Source organism: Pantherophis guttatus, chromosome 4 (assembly GCF_059756535.1).
Source record: "Pantherophis guttatus breed Tessera chromosome 4, ASM5975653v1, whole genome shotgun sequence".
Classification (NCBI taxonomy): Eukaryota; Metazoa; Chordata; class Lepidosauria; order Squamata; family Colubridae; genus Pantherophis; species Pantherophis guttatus.
In genome coordinates, this window is record NC_142066.1 from 79,200,525 (window position 1) to 79,219,346 (window position 18,822).

General features: G+C 39.3%; 1 protein-coding gene across 8 annotated transcripts in view; it reads right to left on the minus strand.

Annotated features, from left to right (window-relative positions):
- Positions 1–18,822, minus strand: part of NME8 (NME/NM23 family member 8) — a 318,092-nt gene that overhangs the window by 222,951 nt on the left and 76,319 nt on the right. For 5 of the 8 annotated variants that reach the window (XM_087892435.1, XM_087892433.1, XM_087892438.1 and 2 more), the window contains exons 1-3: positions 6,841–6,944; positions 6,513–6,554; positions 6,363–6,420 (exon numbers count right to left, since the gene is read on the minus strand). In XM_087892435.1, the coding sequence (XP_087748561.1) occupies positions 6,363–6,420; positions 6,513–6,545 (91 nt within the window). In that variant the 5' untranslated portion in view covers positions 6,546–6,554; positions 6,841–6,944. Of the gene's footprint in view, positions 1–6,362; positions 6,421–6,512; positions 6,555–6,840; positions 6,946–18,822 lie in introns of those variants that run through there. The other 3 variants (XM_087892436.1, XM_060686126.2, XM_087892434.1) reach the window with 2 other exon arrangements.

Sequence of the window (18,822 nt, forward strand, 5' to 3'; positions counted from 1 at the left end):
CAGAGTTCTGTTTTCTTCTCTTTGTCTTCCTTGTTTTATGTGTGTGTGTCTAAGTCTTTGTGCACCCTCGAGGTAATTGTAACAGTAAAATGTATCTGATCTCTAGAGACAAGAATTTTAAATTGTTAGAAAAGAAAAAAAAAGGTTGAAACAATGAAAAATGGGAGAGAAAAAAGAAAGAAAGAGCCTTTGCCCTGTATTTGTCTGGCCAACAAATACAGATTAAAGAGAGCTTTTCATTTCATTTCTATTTTTTTTCTCCTTCCCTCTCTGTATCTTAAAGTAACAACTCAAGTTTATGAGGAAACGTTTTAAGTTCATTTACAAGAAAAAAAGAGTCAGTCTTGCATTTACTGTATGTGTTTAATTGGGTTTTACCTGTTTCCTGAAGCATGTGAATCCAGTTCTTTTTTCTTATCTGTTGTGTCTCCATTTTGATGAAACTGCATTATCTGTTTAGTAACTGCAATATTGTTGTGTTGTTTCTTTTCAAACTCTGCCTGCAAGCTATCTACCCCCCGCATCTCTAATCCTGTTACAATGCCTTTCCTGGGAAGATTACCCACAAAGGGGGGAGGGGACCCTGTTCTCATGTCTTTCAGCCCTGCACAAAGGACTCTGCAACCTGTGGAAGCAGAGCACATGGATCCAGATGCTGCCTCCAAAGGAGATCTTCCATCAGTTTGAACCAGAAATTGGGTTTGAATCCAGCCTCCACTGAAAGTCATCACAGCAACCAGAGTGGAGCAGACCTTTCCAAGCCTGACTGACCAGCCCTACCACCAAGCATGCTACCCAGCAGACATGAAAGAAAAGACCCTGAGATGTACAAGTAAAGACCAAAAGACTTTTCAATTCCCAGAAGACAGCTGGAAAGACTATGGGGGAGGGTGGAAATTCATTGTAAGGTTTTCTTTCTTGTCTCATTTATATTGTAATCAGTTTATTGTAAGAATTGTATTTGAGAGTGATTGCCACAGCAAGTTATGTACACTCTAGATTTCTGTCTGGTGGAGAGGAGAAATATGTCCAAAATGTTTGTATTGCCTATATTGTAAAAGTAGCTACATGCACACACAGAGACACACCATTCAGAATTAGACTGAAACTATTCCCTTCACTTACCTCCACACAAAGCTTCTCCTAGGTTGATTTTTGCTCTGTAGCACTAAAAGCCCAAGAAGTCTTATCTCCCTGCTAATTCGATGGGGGAGGGGGCAATCCCCCCTCAGGCAATTCCCTCACTTGAAGAGATAGCAGAAAAGTGATCTCCAAAACCCAAGCCCTGACTGTGACTCACAAATGATGCTGCCCAGTTGCCCAGTAAAGGAAGATATATTGCACTGGTGGTCTCATGAGTAGAAATCCCAGGGCTCATTATGTGTAACACCAAAAAAAAAAGAAAAAAAAGAATGGATATTGTACACTGGCTAACCTCAATTTGGACTCACAAATCCTGGATGCACCACAGTAAGAGCTAGGGCAGGTTCAGTAACCAACCCTTGGAAATGGGCAGCCTGTAATTTAAAGGAAAACTATGGCTGTGAAAAATTTTGGGACATGTGTTTGCTTGAAACCTGACTGGAAGCTCACAGAAAGTGATATTTGAAATCTGAAATTAATTGGCATAGAAATTGGATACTGTAAAATTCTTTTTCTCCTGAAAGAACTTTTCTCCTCACTGCTAGACCTTCATGGTTGAAAGCTTTCAAGAGCCACTGAAGGAATCCTTTTCTGTTGCCTCTATCAATGCCTCCCCTTTGCATTGGAAAATTAAAAGCACCCATTAAGCCTCCCTGACCTGATCAATTTTAATCTTTTGCCAAGAACTTGTTTCAAAACTCACGTTTTGAAAAAAAAAGTAGGGATTGTAGGAAGTTAGCACCCACCCCTTTCCTGGAAGAGTAAAATATTTTAGGAAATATGAAAAAGGCAGAATATTATATTTCCCTGGATGAGAAATATGAGAAGCATATTTTACAGACAAAGCAGCTCCCACCTTCCTGCCCCCCACCCTTTGTCAATGGGCCATTAAGGCCTGGGCCAGTCTATTCTACATAACAAAGATCTGCCTCCTTCAGGCAGAGCCATAGTAGGAATTGCGAAAGATAGGATTAGCCCTCTACACAATAGCAGTAGAAACTCACCACATGTGACCTGGGAAGCACATCTGACCATCAGCCAGCAAGGCCCCCACCCCCTGGGAGTCTGACAACCAATCAGGATACTCTTTTGGGGCCCCAAGAAATGCAGAGCCAGAGAGAGCATAAAAACCCGAGGATTTACTGTATCTGCCCTTTTCTGTTCAGGAACTCAAGCCATGTGATCCTGTCCACCATTAAACCATCTTTCCAAGCAGTCTCCATGTTTCCAGTGTCTGTTTCCCCACTTGGAGCAGAACCCAGAAGGATATTTCTTCCAACAGATGCTATAGAGCACTGCACACCAGAACAACTAGACACAAGAACAGTTTTTCCCGAATGCCATCACTCTGCTAAACAAATAATTCCCTCAACACTGTCAAACTATTTATTCTGCACTACTATTAATCTTCTCATCATTCCCACCACCCATCTCCTTCCTCTTATGACTGTATGACTGTAATTTTGTTGCTTGTATCCTTACGATTTATATTGATATTGTTTCCTGATTGGTTATTTGTACCGTATGAGTATCATTAAGTGTTGTACCTTATGATTCTTCATGAACGTATCTTTTCTTTTATGTACACTGAGAGCATATGTACCAAAACAAATTCCTTGTGTGTCCAATCACACTTGGCCAATAAAAAATTCTATTCTATTCTATTCTATTCTATTCTATTCTATTCTATTCTATTCTATTCTATTCTATTCTATTCTATTCTATTCGAATTCAAAGGTATAAGCTTTTACAAGATGCCAACGAAAGAGGGGGGTTATGAAATTGTATTTTGATGCATATTGCTTGAGCTGGGGAAAAGAATGTGTGAGTCTCCAGAAAAAGAAGCTACTCAAATTAGAGGGCCATGAATTAAGGTTTGGATGGCACGGCTATTTATGGTACGATAAAAGTAATGTTGATTTTAATAACCATTTTGTTAGACGTGCCATATTCAGAGTTTGGAATAAATATAAAACAAGGCTCTCTACAAAGCTACCCCTTTGGGTGTCACTACAGGAAGCTTTTTTAAGAAAAGAAATAGTGGCAAAGCCAGATTGGCTGACATATGGTAAAATTTTATCTTTTAATTCTGGTGATGACCCAATATGAAAGCCAAGGGAGGAACTCGAATCAGAAGGTTACGCTTGCCATTGGTTTACTTATCAGCAACTGAAAGAAAGGTTCAAAATGGATAAAAAATGCTATAGATTTGACTTTGTTAAAAATGAATTGGAACTTTCATGATATGGCAATGATGAATGTATTATTGCTAAGATTTATAAAATGTTGTGAAATTGAATTTGGAAAATGAACATGTAAAACATTGTATGATTCAGTGGGCAAGGAATTTTGGATATAATGTGATGCTTGAACAATGGGAAAATAAGTGGATGAGGGATTTAAAATTTACCATATTTTTCGGAGTATAAGACGTATGGAGTATAAGACACAGTTTAGTTTTTGGGGAGAAAAATAGGAAAAAAAATCTGCCTACCAGGTATTCATCTGGCTAGTGTCCTTAGTCTGGTCAGCTTCAGCACATTAGTTTGCTGGTTTTTATCCCCTGCTGTGGAATAAAAAACAGCTTCTAAAGCACAACTATCTTTGGAGAGAGAAGCAATGAGAAAAGCAGGCAAACCACGGAGATCGCTTCACTCGCTAGTGCCTTGTTAGGGCTGAAAAAAAACTTCACAGCTGAGAGTCGCAGGGAGCAGGCAAAAGCTTCACTGAATAAAAGCTTCTAAAGAACAGCTGAGAGTCAGAGGGGGCAGGCAAAGCCGGGAAGATTGCTAGCGCCTCGTTAGAGCTGAAAGAAAGCTTCAAAAAATCTACATTCAGAGTATAAATCACACCCAAATTTTCAGCCTCTTTTAGGAGGAAAAAAAGTGCATCTTATACTCTGAAAAATACACTACATTAAATTATAATCTAAAAGAGAATTTCTATAAGATGATGTATCATTGGTATTTAATACCAGCAAAGTTTTCTAGGATGTATAAAGGCATGTCAAATGAATGTTGGAAGTGTAAAAATAAAGAACAGACTTTTTATCATCTATGGTGGGCATGTGATAAAGCAAAGAAAAAATTGGAGTATGATTCATATTTTAATACAGAAAATTCTGAAAACGGAGATAAAAATGAAACCAGAACTTTTCCTTTTGGGTCTAATGGAAAGAGAACTGGAGAAAAAATTTGGAACTTTGTTACTATGTACGTTGACAGCAGCAAGACTATTGTATGTGCAAAAATGGAAGGTCTCTTTGATTCCTACCATGGAAGAATAGTTGCAGAAGTTGATGGAGTTGGTTGAAATGGCAAAACTGATTACTTTGATTAAAGAAAAGAACATAAGGACTTTCGTTTCCACATGGAAACAGCTTCTGAACATCATGCTTGATGTGGAAAAGTATGAAACTCTGACTTTGGGTTTTACAGATTAGACTGATAGATCTTTATAGAAATGACTTGTTCATACTATTATGGAAAAGCAAAACATTGTGATTTAATGTTAATGCCTTATTTTACTGTAATAGAGAGAATGCCTTTTTCTCTCCCCCCTATCTTTCCTCACTTCTCTTCCACCTCCCCCCTCACTGCTCTTCTATTTACTTTTGTATTTTGTATTTTATAATACTCTATAACTTAATAAAAAAGTTTTTTTTAAAAAATAATTAAATTTAGCAAAGTTCCCCTTTGTGTCAGGCAGAAATTTCTCTTTGGCACTGAAAGGCTGGGACTGCAGCGATTGGTTTGGTGATTTGAAATCAGCAGAAGTCGTTCTTAGAAAGTGGGTTTCTGAGCATATGCAGAATGTGGAGAGAATACCAAGATTGTAAAACAAATCAAATGCTCATAATGCCATCAGCCAAGCAATGCAGGCTGGTGACCCCCAGGGGGAGGGCCTTCTCTGTGGGGGCACCCACCCTCTGGAATCAGCTGCCCCCAGAGATAAGGAGAATCCAAGACCTCCGTGCCTTCCGCTGTGCCCTTAAAACTTTCCTTTTCCAACAAGCCGGGCTGGCCTAACAAATCCCTTTAAATGATTTTAAATTCGTATATCTTTTAAATTTTGGGCCAAATTGAGATATTTCCTTTTAATCTGTTCTTAATGTTTGTATTATGTGTTTTTATCTGGCTGTACACCGCCCTGAGTCCCCAGGGAGAAGGGCGGTATATAAATTTGAAGTAAAATAAAATAAAAAATAAATAATGTAGTTGTCCTAGATGCAGAGCACGGATTTAGTCCTCTTATCAATGAACGCTGGAAGAATTCATTCTATTTGAATTAAAATTAGATTAAGAAATAACTTCTATCTAATTAGGACTTGAAAAGAGGGAAGCATAAGAGAGAGTGGAACAAGATTTTTTCTTCATTTGATAAGTATAGAGGTGCATTTAACTAACAACAGGCCAGGCAAAATCAAGCAGGGGTGTGCGAAGAACCTTCCCCTCATTTGTCTCTCATCATTTCTCCTAGTTGTCAAAACAGTTCACTAGTGAAAAGAAATGATGAAATATCCAACAATTGATTTCTCCAGCATCATATTGGTTTGAAAAATTACACGTTATGCTAGTAATAATTTATATGAGTTTCTGAATTTAATTCTAAAGGGAGAAGTCACTCAGTATTAAAGGGACAGAAAATTGAAAATGGACAAAGTTACAGAGAGAGCTAATTAGGAGCATAGAAAGGCCATTTGTTGACAGGAATTTAGATTTAAATATTTGTTTAAAAAGTACTTAAATATATTAAAATTACATGTGAGTTTAGGAATTTTATTTTGCTTAATTTTGTGCTGTATGTGCTATCTTTTTTCTTGACATACAAAGTACATGTGAGCTTTCTTAAATATATATTTGTATCTAATCTGTTTAAAATTAAAATAACCAACTCCAGGAGTTTGCAATAATAATGTGGGGAGGGAGGGAGACACTTATGCCTTTCTTTTCTTGTTCTAGCTCAGTTGATAATTAAGTTTAGCAAAGTTCCCTTTTTGTTGGGCAGAAATTTCTCTTTGGCACTGAAACAGCTGGGACTGCAGGGATTGCTTTAGCAATTTGAAATTACCAACAGTGGTAGTGGGGAGAGGTTGCATTCCAAGTTTATAACAAGTATATACTTGCAAATGGCCTGGACTTGGTACACAAAATGAAACACACATGTGCCAAAGTACATATAAACAATATATAAGAAGTAGAGACACAGAGAAAAATTACCTGTTAGACCTTTATTTAGCAGCATCTCATCCCATTGTGTTTGATTGAGTATTACTGCCTACAGTAAACAATATAGAGAACATTATTTCCTCAATTTGCTTGCTTATCTAAAGAACAGAATAACAAGATACTAACAGAATAACAAGATACCTGTAGCTGAATTTCTTTCTTCTTACTTGCCATTGTTATTCTCTGTTATGGTAGAAATAAAACAAATAGAAATTATTGAGAAATATACTATTATTATGCTTTAATGCTGGGTTCTGTCTAAACCACTGTTTGCTTGTACTATGAGTCTGTACCAGATTGACAAAGATCTTACAATAACAACATGAAGACAAGTGAAGGAGGCAGGAACACTTATTCATACAAATGCATTATTATCTCTGCCATATCCATAGAAATTCTCACATTCATGTACTTCACAGCTATGTATCATGACACAAATCACAGTACAACTATCTTTCCTCCATTATACCTCCTTATTAATTAATCCAAGGTAACTCCTTCCAGAAGGTAAAACTGTTGGCAGGAGGTAACATGAGCAGGAGTGGGCAGGTTTTTACTGCTGTTGCTATGGTCACCAAAGAACATCTAGATAGATCCCAACTGTAAAGAATAGGTAGGTGAGGATATACATAGCAGAATGGATCTCAAGCCAGATAGCCTGGGTTCAGGAGATGGAAAATGATAGGCTTCTGGCAAACTAGTAACTGAGAAGAATTAAAACTCAGGAAAAATCTAACAGCTGAAAAAACTCAATCTTGAATGTCTCACCTTCTTTCTATGAGATTGAAGAAAGAAAAGCAAGGCTACTATAATCATTTGCATCTTGAAAGAAGATACAACAGTTGTCAAAGTACAGGTAGTTCTCGATTTGCAACTACAATTGGGACGAGAATTACTGTTGCTAGACAAGGCATTGTTAAGTGAGTCATGCCCAATTTTATGATTTTTTTTTTTGCCATGGTTATTAAGCGAATTACTGCAGTTACATGAATCACATGATCATTAAGTGAATTCAGATTCCCCCACTGAATTTACATCGGATGCTCATTGGGAGGGTAACAAATGGGGATCACATCACCCTGGGACACCACAACTGTCGTAAATATATGCTAGATGATCATGGGACCAAGGGGATCCTGCAGTAGTCTTAAGTATGAGTACTGATTGTAAGTCACTTTCTTTTAGTGACTTTGTAACTTCAAACAGTAACTAAATAAATGGTTATAAATTGAGGACTACTTGTATTAAGAGTTATGGCACCTGCAGGTTGTGTGTGTTGCTGGGGAAGCACATGAGGGAGATAAATGCATCACTAACAGTAGAATTGGCTTGCTCATTTGGCTCTGCTCACTACTGGCTTACAACCCCATCTTTCCTAAGAATTTGGGGAATTGGCATCCTAAACCATCTGGAAAACATCATGTTGGAAAAGATTTATTTTCCTTTTCTTTATATTAATAAATGGAATTATATTTCATTTATATTCATTTATGCATTTATGGACTTCTGTGCCACCCATCTGAAATAGTCTTTATCTAAATTTAATAAAAACAAACATTTCCTTTAAATTCTAAATATTCAGTAAGCACTTAGATTCATCCTAGGTCCATTCCCAATGATTGTATGGCTTGAATAAAAGTTTAAACATGTTTGGGTTTTACATTGGCATGTTCAATGATACCTTGCTCTCAAATATGTAGATTTCAATTTCCATAACTCTCAGCAATGGTCCTGTTGTCTAGGTAAAGGTAAAGGTAAAGGTTTCCCTCATCCAGTTGTATCTGACTCTAGAGCAAGGGTCTGCAACTTTAAATACTCAAAGAGCCATTGGACCCATTTCCCACAGAAAAGAAAACACTGGGAACAACAAAACCTGGGTGGGCATGGCCAACTCAATGTCACTCACTCCCACCCAGTCACATGACACCCACACACCAGCCATGCCTACCCAGGTTTTGTGACTCCCGGTGTTTTCTTTTCTGTGGGAAACAGGTACATCTCTCTCTCTCTCTGTGTGTGTGTCTGTCTGTCTCTGTCCCTTTCTCTGTCCCCCTCCCTCTCTGTTTCTCTCTGTGTGTCTCTCTCTCCCTCTCTCTCTCCCTCATCTCTCTCTCCCCCTCTCATCTCTATCTCTGATCTCTATCTCTGTCCCACTCTCATTTCTGTCTCTATCATCTCTCTCTCTCATCTCTCTCTCTCACACACATGTGTGTTCCCTCTTGAACCATTTCCAAAAAGAGACAAGGGTTGTGGGTTTTTTTGCTGATGTTGTTCTTTCTTCTTCTTTGGGTGCTTTTAAACATAGGATTTAAATCAAGAGTAATTTCAGGTTTGTCAGAATATTCATGACTGGGAAGACATGGTAACAAGTCAGCCAATGAATAGGCCATTAAGAGCTGTTTAGAAACAGAAATTTAAGTAAGAAGTCTGGGTGTGGCTTAGCTCTGCAGCTTTAAGCTCTGAGTCTGATTCTGTGCTGAGGATTGAACTAGTCTAATCTGCCTCTCTGAACTGATCTAAAACCAAAGAACCATTCTTGGTATTGAATATATTACTTCATGTATTATTATGTATATAAAGAAGTTAATGAATCCTGCTGAATCAGTTTACTTGTGTGTACTTTCTGGATTTGATTTTTGCAACTAACTCTGACAGGTTATGGGCCCAGAGCACACAGAAAGACTGATTTGTAATTAAGCTGAGAGACTGCCTGTGTTTTAAAGAGAAACCAGGCATAGAAAGCTTGCAGGATGGCTGCTGTTGAATTTAAGGAGAGCTCTCTGCCTCGTTTGGGACAGAAAATCTATATTGTTTGGGCGGCAAAGATGGAATGTTTCCTGAAGGCTAAGGAGCTCTGGGATATTGTTGTTAATCCACACCAGGCACCATTAGCAGCTGCGGAGCAGAGGCAGCATGATAAAGCAATGGCTTATATCATCTTAAGTTTAGAAGATGAACAATTTCTCAATGTAGCTGATTTAAAGACTGTACGGGAAGTCTGGCTGAAGTTGAGAAGTGTGCATGTGAGTGTGTCAGCATGCAATATTATGCAATTATCAAGAATATTATACAGAGCCCATCTGCAACCAGGAGAATCTGTGGAACAGCATTTTGTACAAATGCAAACTTTGTTTGTGGAGTTGGAACAGCGTGGATTGCAGTTTCCTGAATCTCAGAAGGTGCTACTAGTGTTAAACAATCTGGATGAAACTTGGGACATTGTTTCTGCACTATTTGAATGCAAACCAGAGCAGGAGTTGCATTTGGAGGCTTTAAAAGCTTGTTTGGTTGCTGAGGAGAACAAATGCCATTTTAGAAAGAGCCACAAGGAGGAATTCCTGAGTTGGGGACCCAAGGAGCAGAGAGATAAGAGGAGTGGAGAATTCCAGAGACTGGATGTCTGCAAAGAGAAATGTAGCAGCAGAAGAGATCAGATTACACCCCAGCAAAGACTTTCTAAGCAGAAACAACAGCAACAATGGAGGGATTTCCTTTGTGGTGAAAAAACTCATTTAAAGAAGGACTGTTTGGAAAGGAAAAGCTGTTTGCAAGGAAAATTGCAAGATGGGAAGGTTGCTGTTGCAAAAGTCAGCTATTGCAATAGCAAAGACAAATGATTGAAAGACAGTGGGGCAAGTCAAACAATTGTTAATAATTCTAAATTGTTTTACAGAATGGATCCAGCTGCTGGAGATGCAGTAGCTTTGGCAAATGGTCAGAAGGCTAAAGTCATTGGAATAGGCAGTGTGCAAATTCCATATCTGGAAAAGAGGTTTAATGATATAATATGTGTGCCTGAAATGGAGCATAATTTATTGAGCGTCTATAGTTTAGACAAGCAAATGGGAGGTGTCTAATAAAGAGAAAATATTCAATGTACACAAACATTTGGAAATGAGGCACCACATGATTCATATATTCATCTCTTGCACAGAAAGCTTGGCCATGCCAGCTTCAGAGTTTTGCAAAGGATGGACCAGTTTGCAGAAGGATTACATTTAAATGGATGTAAGGCATATTTGGATTGTGCAGTATGTAAGTCATCAAAGTCCAAGGCGTTCCCAGTAAGCAAATGTAGCAAAAGGCAGACAACAAGAGCTCTAGAGCTGGTGCATGCAGATTTGGTGGGGCCAATGCAAGCCACTTTGGGAAGAGCAAAGTATGCACTGGTCATTGTAGATGTTTTAGGTTGTAGTAGTTGTAATAGTTTTGGGTTCTGCTATTTACTAAAGAGTAAAATAGGGATGCTACAGAAATTTAAACAACAGGTATGTCAGCTGCAAACTGACAGAGGTTCAGAATTCATGTCAACAAGTTTTCAACAGTGGTTGGAACAGTTAGATATAAAACACAGACACACAAATCCATACACAGCAGCTGAGAATGGTGTTCTTGAGAGGCAGAATGGAGTCTTACAAACCATGAAGGACTCACTGCTGGAGGACTCTGGTCTGAGCAGGTCATATTGGGGTGAAGCCATGTTGACTGCTAACTATTTAATTAATAGGCTGTGGAGTTCATCCATTAATGATACTCCATATGCAGTGCTATATGGGAGAAAACCATCTCTGGCAAAAACTTTAAGAGTTTTTGGAAATAATGTGTGGGTGCATATTCCAAAAGCAGTCAGAAGAAAGGGACAACCAAAAGTTAGAAAGCTCAGGTTTATGGACTATGAGCCTGATTCAAAGAGCTACCGCTTTAGTGATGGGAGAAGAAGAATAGTGATTTCAAGGTCTGCTAGTTTTGCAGCACAAAATTGGAATAGAATTGATGCAAATTTTTGGAATTATCCACTTAGTGACGGTAACTCACTTGGTAATGGTAACTCACTTAGTGATGGTGTCAGCATTCAGGAGGAGAAGCTGAAAAATATATGAAGCAAGAGAGGGTTGAAACACAAGAGCAGTCAGTGCGGTGGAACAAGTGGATTCCACCTGACAGGTATTCTGCTAGTAGAGTTAAAGTGGGTACTGTATGGTATGAGCCAAGGAACTATAAAGAAGTATTGGCATCACCTAAAATTGAACAAATAAAATGGAAAGAAGCCATGGACAAGGAAATGAAATCCATGGGTGAACATAAGATGTTCACATCTATGGCTTTGCCACAAGGTAGCAAAGTCGTAGGATGTAAATGGGTATACAAGAAGAAAGTATTACTCAATAATGAGATACAATATAAAGCAAGGTTAATGGCACAAGGTTTTTCACAGATGAAAAATGTGCACTATGATGAGGTCAACTGTAAAGAGTAAAAGCATAAAGTTGGCAGTAGCATTGGCAGCGGCACGTGGCCATAAAATTTGGCATTTTGACATAACCACTGCATTCCTCAATGCGGAATTATAGGAAGAAATTCACATGGTCCAAGCACCAGGGTATGAAAGTAAAAAGCCTAACATGATGTATAAATTGAACAAGACCATTTATGGGCTGAAGCAATCAGCCAGGAATTGGAATATATGTTTAGATACTGCATTAAAGGGTCTTGGGTTCAAGAGTTGCAAGGCAGATGGTTGCATATATACTGGAAAGTTACAAGGTGGGGATTGTCAACTATTAGCATTTGTGGATGATCTTTGTTTCATTATAAAGGATGAATCACAGGTCAAAGAATTTGCTAATAAGTTGGAGAAGAAATTTGAATGAAAGTACTTTGGAGAAATACAAAATTATCTTGGTGTGGACATATAAAAAACAGAGAAAGGTGATTATGTTCTCAGTCAAAAAAGAAAAATTGAACAGTTGTTGGAGAGATATAACATGAAAGAGTGTAATATTGTTCCAACACCTATGAGCACAGATTTGAGACAAAAATGAAGCCTGTGATCAAGAGATATATCAGTCAGCAATAGGGAGCCTGTTATATCTGTCACAGTGGTCCAGACCAGACATAGCTTGTGCAGTAGGCATCTAGAGTCACTTTACTGCTGCACCAACACAATTGCATTGGATAGGTGTAAAAAAGCCTCTCAGGTATTTGAAGGGAACTGTGAATTTCAATCTTCAAATACAGGTCTCTGAAGAATTAAAATTGAAATGCTATGCTGATAGTGATTATGCAAATGATGTAAAAACCAGAAAGTCTAATTCTGGGATTATGATATTGTTTGGAGAGGCTTTAATTGGTCGGAAGTCCAGGAAGCAAACAACTGTCACCATTTCTACTGCAGAGGCAGAATTTATTGCTTTATCTGAACTCTCTTCTGAGATAACCTGGTATGTACAGCTGTTATAGGATTTAAATGTAAAGGTAAATGAAGCTGTAATGGTATATGAGGATAATGCTGCCTGCATTAAAATGGCAACAGGTGATAGAGTAAAGAATAGAAGCAAGCATGTGGACATTAAATATTGTAATGTCAGGGAAGCCATCAAATGATGGCTCTGATGCTCTGCATTGTAATGGGCTCCAGGAGGAAGAGGGGATGCCGTCTCCCCCATTGTGAAGCACACAAAATTTAACTGTGCTGAGCAAAGTGCTGCGAGAGCAGCAGGCAGGCCATGAGGTGGCAACAGCAGCGGCAGTGGCTGCAGCCAAGTTGGGCCAGTGTCTTGGAGCAGAGAGCAAGTCACATGTTTCCCCGAGCGACCAAGATGCATGCAGCACCAACAAGGGCCAGAAGAAGTGCTCACAAGATGAGGCAAATACAGTGGTGCTTTGCTCCCACTCTGGAATATGGAGTGAGTCTCCATCCCACACCATTGCCCTTACCTTCTCAGGCCAGGCAAGGAGTGACTGGGAGGGGAGGGTGAAGGCCGGGGCCAGCCAGTGGTGGGTTCAGTCAACAGGGAGCCACAGCAGGGGGATGAAAGAACTACATGTGGCTCCAGAGCTGCGTGTTGCTGACACCCGCTCTAGAGGATGGTGCTCATCTCCATTTCTTAACTGAAATAGCCAGCATTGTCCGAAGACACTTTCCATGGTCATGTGGCCAGCATGACTATATACTGAAGTGCATGGAATGCTATTACTTTCTCACAGAAGTGGTTCCTATTTATCTTCTTGCATTTGCATGCTTTTGAATTGCTAGATGGGCAGGAGCTGGGGCAAGTAATGGGAGCTCACCCCATTGTGCAGTGCTCAGATCTTGAACCTGGGCTGTCAGCTTTCTAGTTGACAAGCTCAGCATCTTTAATCACTTAGTCATTGTATCCATGTGTTGTATTCTGTAAAATTAAATTCTAATATATGAAAGACACCTAGTTTAGGAAATATTGCTCAATGGAACAACAAATTTTATTGCCTAATGGACAACATTTTTTTTTTGCCAGACACTTCACAGAACCTACTTCTTCAATTTTTACAATCCTAAGCAGAGTCAGAATGTTTATTTAGTCTCTACCTATTTTACACCTATAAATGGCTACTAATCTATATTCAGCTTGATACATCATAAATTACATAACACTAATTTATATAATGCATTCTGATTCCAGTTTTGCTCTCTTTGTTTTTTGTTATCCATCTTAGAGCAAAAAGTAAGATTGGTTATTGGTCATTCATATTGTCACTAAAGGCCTAGAAAGGAAAGAGGAAGGAAAACCATTTTTCCTGAAAACTTTTTTTAAAGAAGTTGTTTGTTTTCTGATTTCTTGGTCTTCTCTTGGTCAATCTTTATGTTCTTTCTTTCATTTCTTCCTTCCTGGCTATCTATGTTACTTACAAAGCATCTTTGATTCCAAATGTCAAGCTGTCCCCCCAATATATATATATATATAAATATTGTACCTGTAAAGGTACAATATTTGTTTTTCTTTCTTTTTTGTAGGTTTTATGTGTCTTTCTCTTTATGTACCTTTACAGGGAGGATACATGAGATGAGGGTGTGGCTAACTGATGAGGCCTCATAAGGCCGAAATAGATTTATCTTAGTCTCCCAATGGGCAGCAAAGGGTCTGTTGGCTGCCAGAAAAAAAAAAAAAGCCCAGAAACTAGTGAATTGTGATTTCACTGAACTAGGGCTGCATAATATCTTGGTTTACATAGGTAGAACCTGGCCAAAGAGAAAAACACATAAAACCTACGAAAAAGAAAGAAAAACAAATATTGTACCTTTACAGGGAGAATACATGAGATGAGGGTATGGCTAACTGATGAGGCCTTATAAGGCCGAAATAGATCTATCTTAGTCTCCCAATGGGCAGCAAAGGGTCTGCCGGCTGCCAGAAAGAGGGGGGGGGGGGAAAAGCAAAGCCCAGAAACTAGTGAATTGTGATTTCACTGAACTAGGGCTGCATAATATCTTGGTTTACGTATAATGTAGGTAATGCGGGTCCAGCTAGATGATCACTGAAGGGCCTTCTTTATTCATAGTATTGTAAGAAAGAAAATGTGCTTGTTTGAGAAAAGCAAATTGATCCAGTAGAAATAGTACAAAGGCAGACAAATTCCTTTGAAGTAGAAACATTCTATAAGAGAGGCCCCTCAGTTGTCAGAGATAGAGACAGAGATAGAGGTGATATACAGTTTGAAGGTTAAAGAGACCAAGGATGACCACATGAAATACCAATAAGAGATAATTTGAAACTATGCTTCGGTGATTTACAAGAAGAATTATGACTGTTTGGCAAAGATAATGTAACAAACTTAGTAATTAGAAAAATGTCATTTGATGTAACGAATGTCTGCAATGATAAAACTGCTGAATTCACAGAATCCTTTGTTTGAAAATGTATAAAACTGGGGTCTCAGGATCATAAAGTTGTTCAGATCTTGAGGTATCAATACCTATCTGATCCTTATTGCAATAATAAACTGACTCTGTCTGCCCCGAAGAGATGTCTCTTAATTCCATAACAATTTTGGCACCCCAGATGGGACTTTGAGAGGCAGAGATTTTTCTAGGCGTGCTGTCCCGGTTAGAAGCAACCTTTCCCCAATGAAGATTCACCAGCCGGCATTCCAGACTCCATTGACGTCAACAGAATTCTTCGCTGAGGGATTGCCGTATGCTCGCTGGAGATGCAGCTCAGCCAAGGACCCACAAGAGGGCAGACCAGACTCAGAAATCTTCGCGGATGGCCAGAAACAACGCATGCCAGGTGAGTATACATTTAAATGGGGAAAAGAAAGGACCTGTCTATTTTTAAGACAGAGAGGCGATCTGATCAATCTCCTAGGAGAAAAGAGTGGCGTCTCTTAATTCTCCAGGTTAGGCTGTGTGGGATTGGGTAAACCAGTGCAGTTCCTGACTGTGACTGTCAAATGTCCAGCGCCCCAGGTCACTGGTAGTGTCATTAGAAATATGGGAGGGAAAAACAGCATCCAACAGACGCCATTACAATGTATGTTAGCCCACTTTCAATCTGCTTTTAGTGAATCCTATGGAGGTCCTCCGTGCAATCCTGACACCTTGAAACAGTTTTGTGTTAACAATTGGCCAGCATTGGGTGTAATGTGGCAGAAGAGGGAACGTTAGATCCCATAATAATCTCAAAGATGCACAGGATCATCACACAAGCGGGTCATTGGGAACAGTTCCCATACATAGATCAGTGGCAGATCATTCAGAAGGCAAAACCCAAGTGGCTTAAAAAGTGTCAGTTGGAATGTGTGAGAGTGTGTATGATGAAAGAAGTAAATAAAATCACCAAACAAAAGGTTAAAACTAAAGTTTTTAGTCAGGAAGATGAGGAAGAAATAAACCGACCTCCTCCATATGCCCCCCTTCCTATAGCCCCAAGGCAAAACCTTTATCCAATGCTGCCTGCAATGCCGAGAACCATTCCACCTTGGAAAACTCATTTACAAGTCAAAAGAGAAGTTAAGAGTGACGGAGAACAGGAAGAGACAGAGGAACAGTATAAACCTATTAGCTCCCGGACTCGAAGCCAGACAAGTCTTAAGAAAGCAGAAACTCTGGCCCCTCTACGGAAGGTGTTAGATCATGCACAGGACCCACAGGGACAGCCCATTATTCGTTCCTTGATGCAATATCAGCCTTTTACAACTACAGATCTCCTTAATTGGAAACAGCAGTATGGTCCATTTAGCAAAAAACCCCATGAAGTCGTAGATCTATTCAACACAATAATGCAAACACATAGACCTACGTGGGGAGATATTCAACTACTGTTAAATACATTGCTTTCTATGGAAGATAGAGAGAAATTCAAAATTGCTAAAGAAAAAGTACTGACCCGTATGTTTCCTGATGCTAATCAAGCTGCAAATAAAACAGCGGCCGCGGCTGAGACCGACCCTGATTGGAATGCAAATCATGTTCCGCATCAAACACTACTAAATAACTACCGCCTCTTATGCGTAGACAGTTTACGAGAGGCCACAAAGGGGCCTGTTAATTATGCAAAAACAGCCACCATTTTGCAGGAGAAGAATGAAAGCCCCAAAGGCTTTTTAACTCAATTGGTTGAATCTTATAAAATTAATACTGGAATAAACATAGAAGACCCAGCAAACACATTTATGTTGAATGAAAGATTTATAAGACAGAGTGCTCCAGACATTAGGAGAAAATTACAGAAATTAGAAGGAGCACTGGGCAAAAAACATGAGTGAATTGTTGGAGGTTGCTAAGAAAGTATACTTGAACAGAGAGAGAGAGAGGAAGAAAGGAAGCAAGTTGCTAAGGAAAGGAAGCAGACAGAGATGTTGGCTCTGGCACTTGGGGGGGGGTCATTTTGGGACCCAATCAATGTGCAGTTTGTAAGGAAGTTGGTCATTGGAAGAGAGAGTGTCCCCGTAGAAGTATGGAAACCCGAGATGGATCCTACAGGCATGGATCTCAGATGGTGAGAGGAAGTCAGAGAGGTGTTTTTCAAGGAAGGAATGTGAGTAATTAATACACTAATAGCTCCTTCGTCAGCTAAGAAGATTAGAGTCCAAGGCATTTCTGGCAATGCAGTTACACACAGTCTCCTGAAACTAGTTAAATGCAAAGTTGAAAACGGCTTAGTAGAGCATCAATTTTTGTACATGCCTCATTGCCCAGTTCCACTGTTAAGAAGAGATTTGCTTTCTAAAATGAAAGCCACAATTTCTTTCAATGCTAACGGACAGTACTTGACAGTAATACACCCAGTGGAAGAAACGTGGCGATTAATGCTAATGCAAGACACACCCATTGAAAGCAATTGGGAGAAATTCAATGTTCCTACCTTGTGGGCAGAAGACAACCCCACTGGGCTTGCTATATTTGCATCTCCAGTAGAAGTCAAATTGAAACCAGGATTCCAGCCTATTAGCATGCCTCAGTATTACATCCCACAAGAAGCCGCTGAGGCCATCCAGGTCTTAATTGACAAATTCCTAGCTGCAGGTATATTAAGGGAAACTAAATTCCCATGGAATACTGCAATATTACCCATAAAAAAACCAGATGGTGGCTGGAGACCAGCACAGGATCTTCGCCCTGTAAATTTGAGGACCGTAACGCTTCATGCAATTATGTCTAATCTCTATATTTTGCTAGGGACCATCCCTCATTCAGCAGCATGGTTTTCAGTTATAGACTTGAAGGATGCTTTTTTAACAATACCCTTACATCCTGATAGCCAAGACTTGTTCGCCTTTGAGTGGAAGGACTCTAAATCACATAGGCATTGTCAATATACCTGGACAAGATTGCCTCAAGGTTTTAAAAATTCTCCAACCCTTTTTGGTCAAGCCCTTGCATTGGACTTACAACATTTTCAACCAGTTCAGGAAGGAGACTGTCCCCTTCAATATGTGGATGATGTCTTAGTGACAGGAACCACACAGGAGAATTGTTTCAAAAATACCCAAATCCTTCTGGAATTACTGAGAGACTATGGTTATAGGGCATCCAGAAAGAAAACATAATTAGTTAAAAAGAAAGTTACATATTTGGGATATATTTTGTCTCAAGGTCAAAGAAATTTAGGCTTACCCAGGAAACAGGCAATTTTACAGCTGCCCCCACCTAAAACTATGAGGTATTTTGGGAGTTATGGGCTTTTGTCGTCTATGGGTCCCCAATTTTGCCCTCCTTGCCAAACATTTGTATTCATCAACCCATGGCGCAGAAATAGATCCTTTTGAATGGGGCAAGGAACAAGCGAATTCTTTTGGGCAATTAAAGGAAATTCTCACATCCTCTCCAGCGCTAGGGTTACCAGATCTCACTAAGCCCTTCTGTCTTTATGTAGACATCCGTCATAATGTGGCTTTAGGGGTGTTGACACAACAGCAGGGGTCCTGGCTGTCACTGCGTTCTTTTATTTACCAGCTGAGCTCATTATTTCTGGACTATCAGACTTTCCGTAGTTTGCCAAGAATCCTTATCAGTAAGCTAAACTGCGCAAGTTCCTCCACCCACATTCCTTCACACTTTTCTTTTGTTCTCTTGCCGAAAAGGTCCGGCTGAGAAATAGCCGGCACGAATTTTTTCAAAATATAACTAATTAGATCAGTAAGATGTTTTATTTTCTTCTTTACAATAAATATGAATTTAATTAGAATTTGT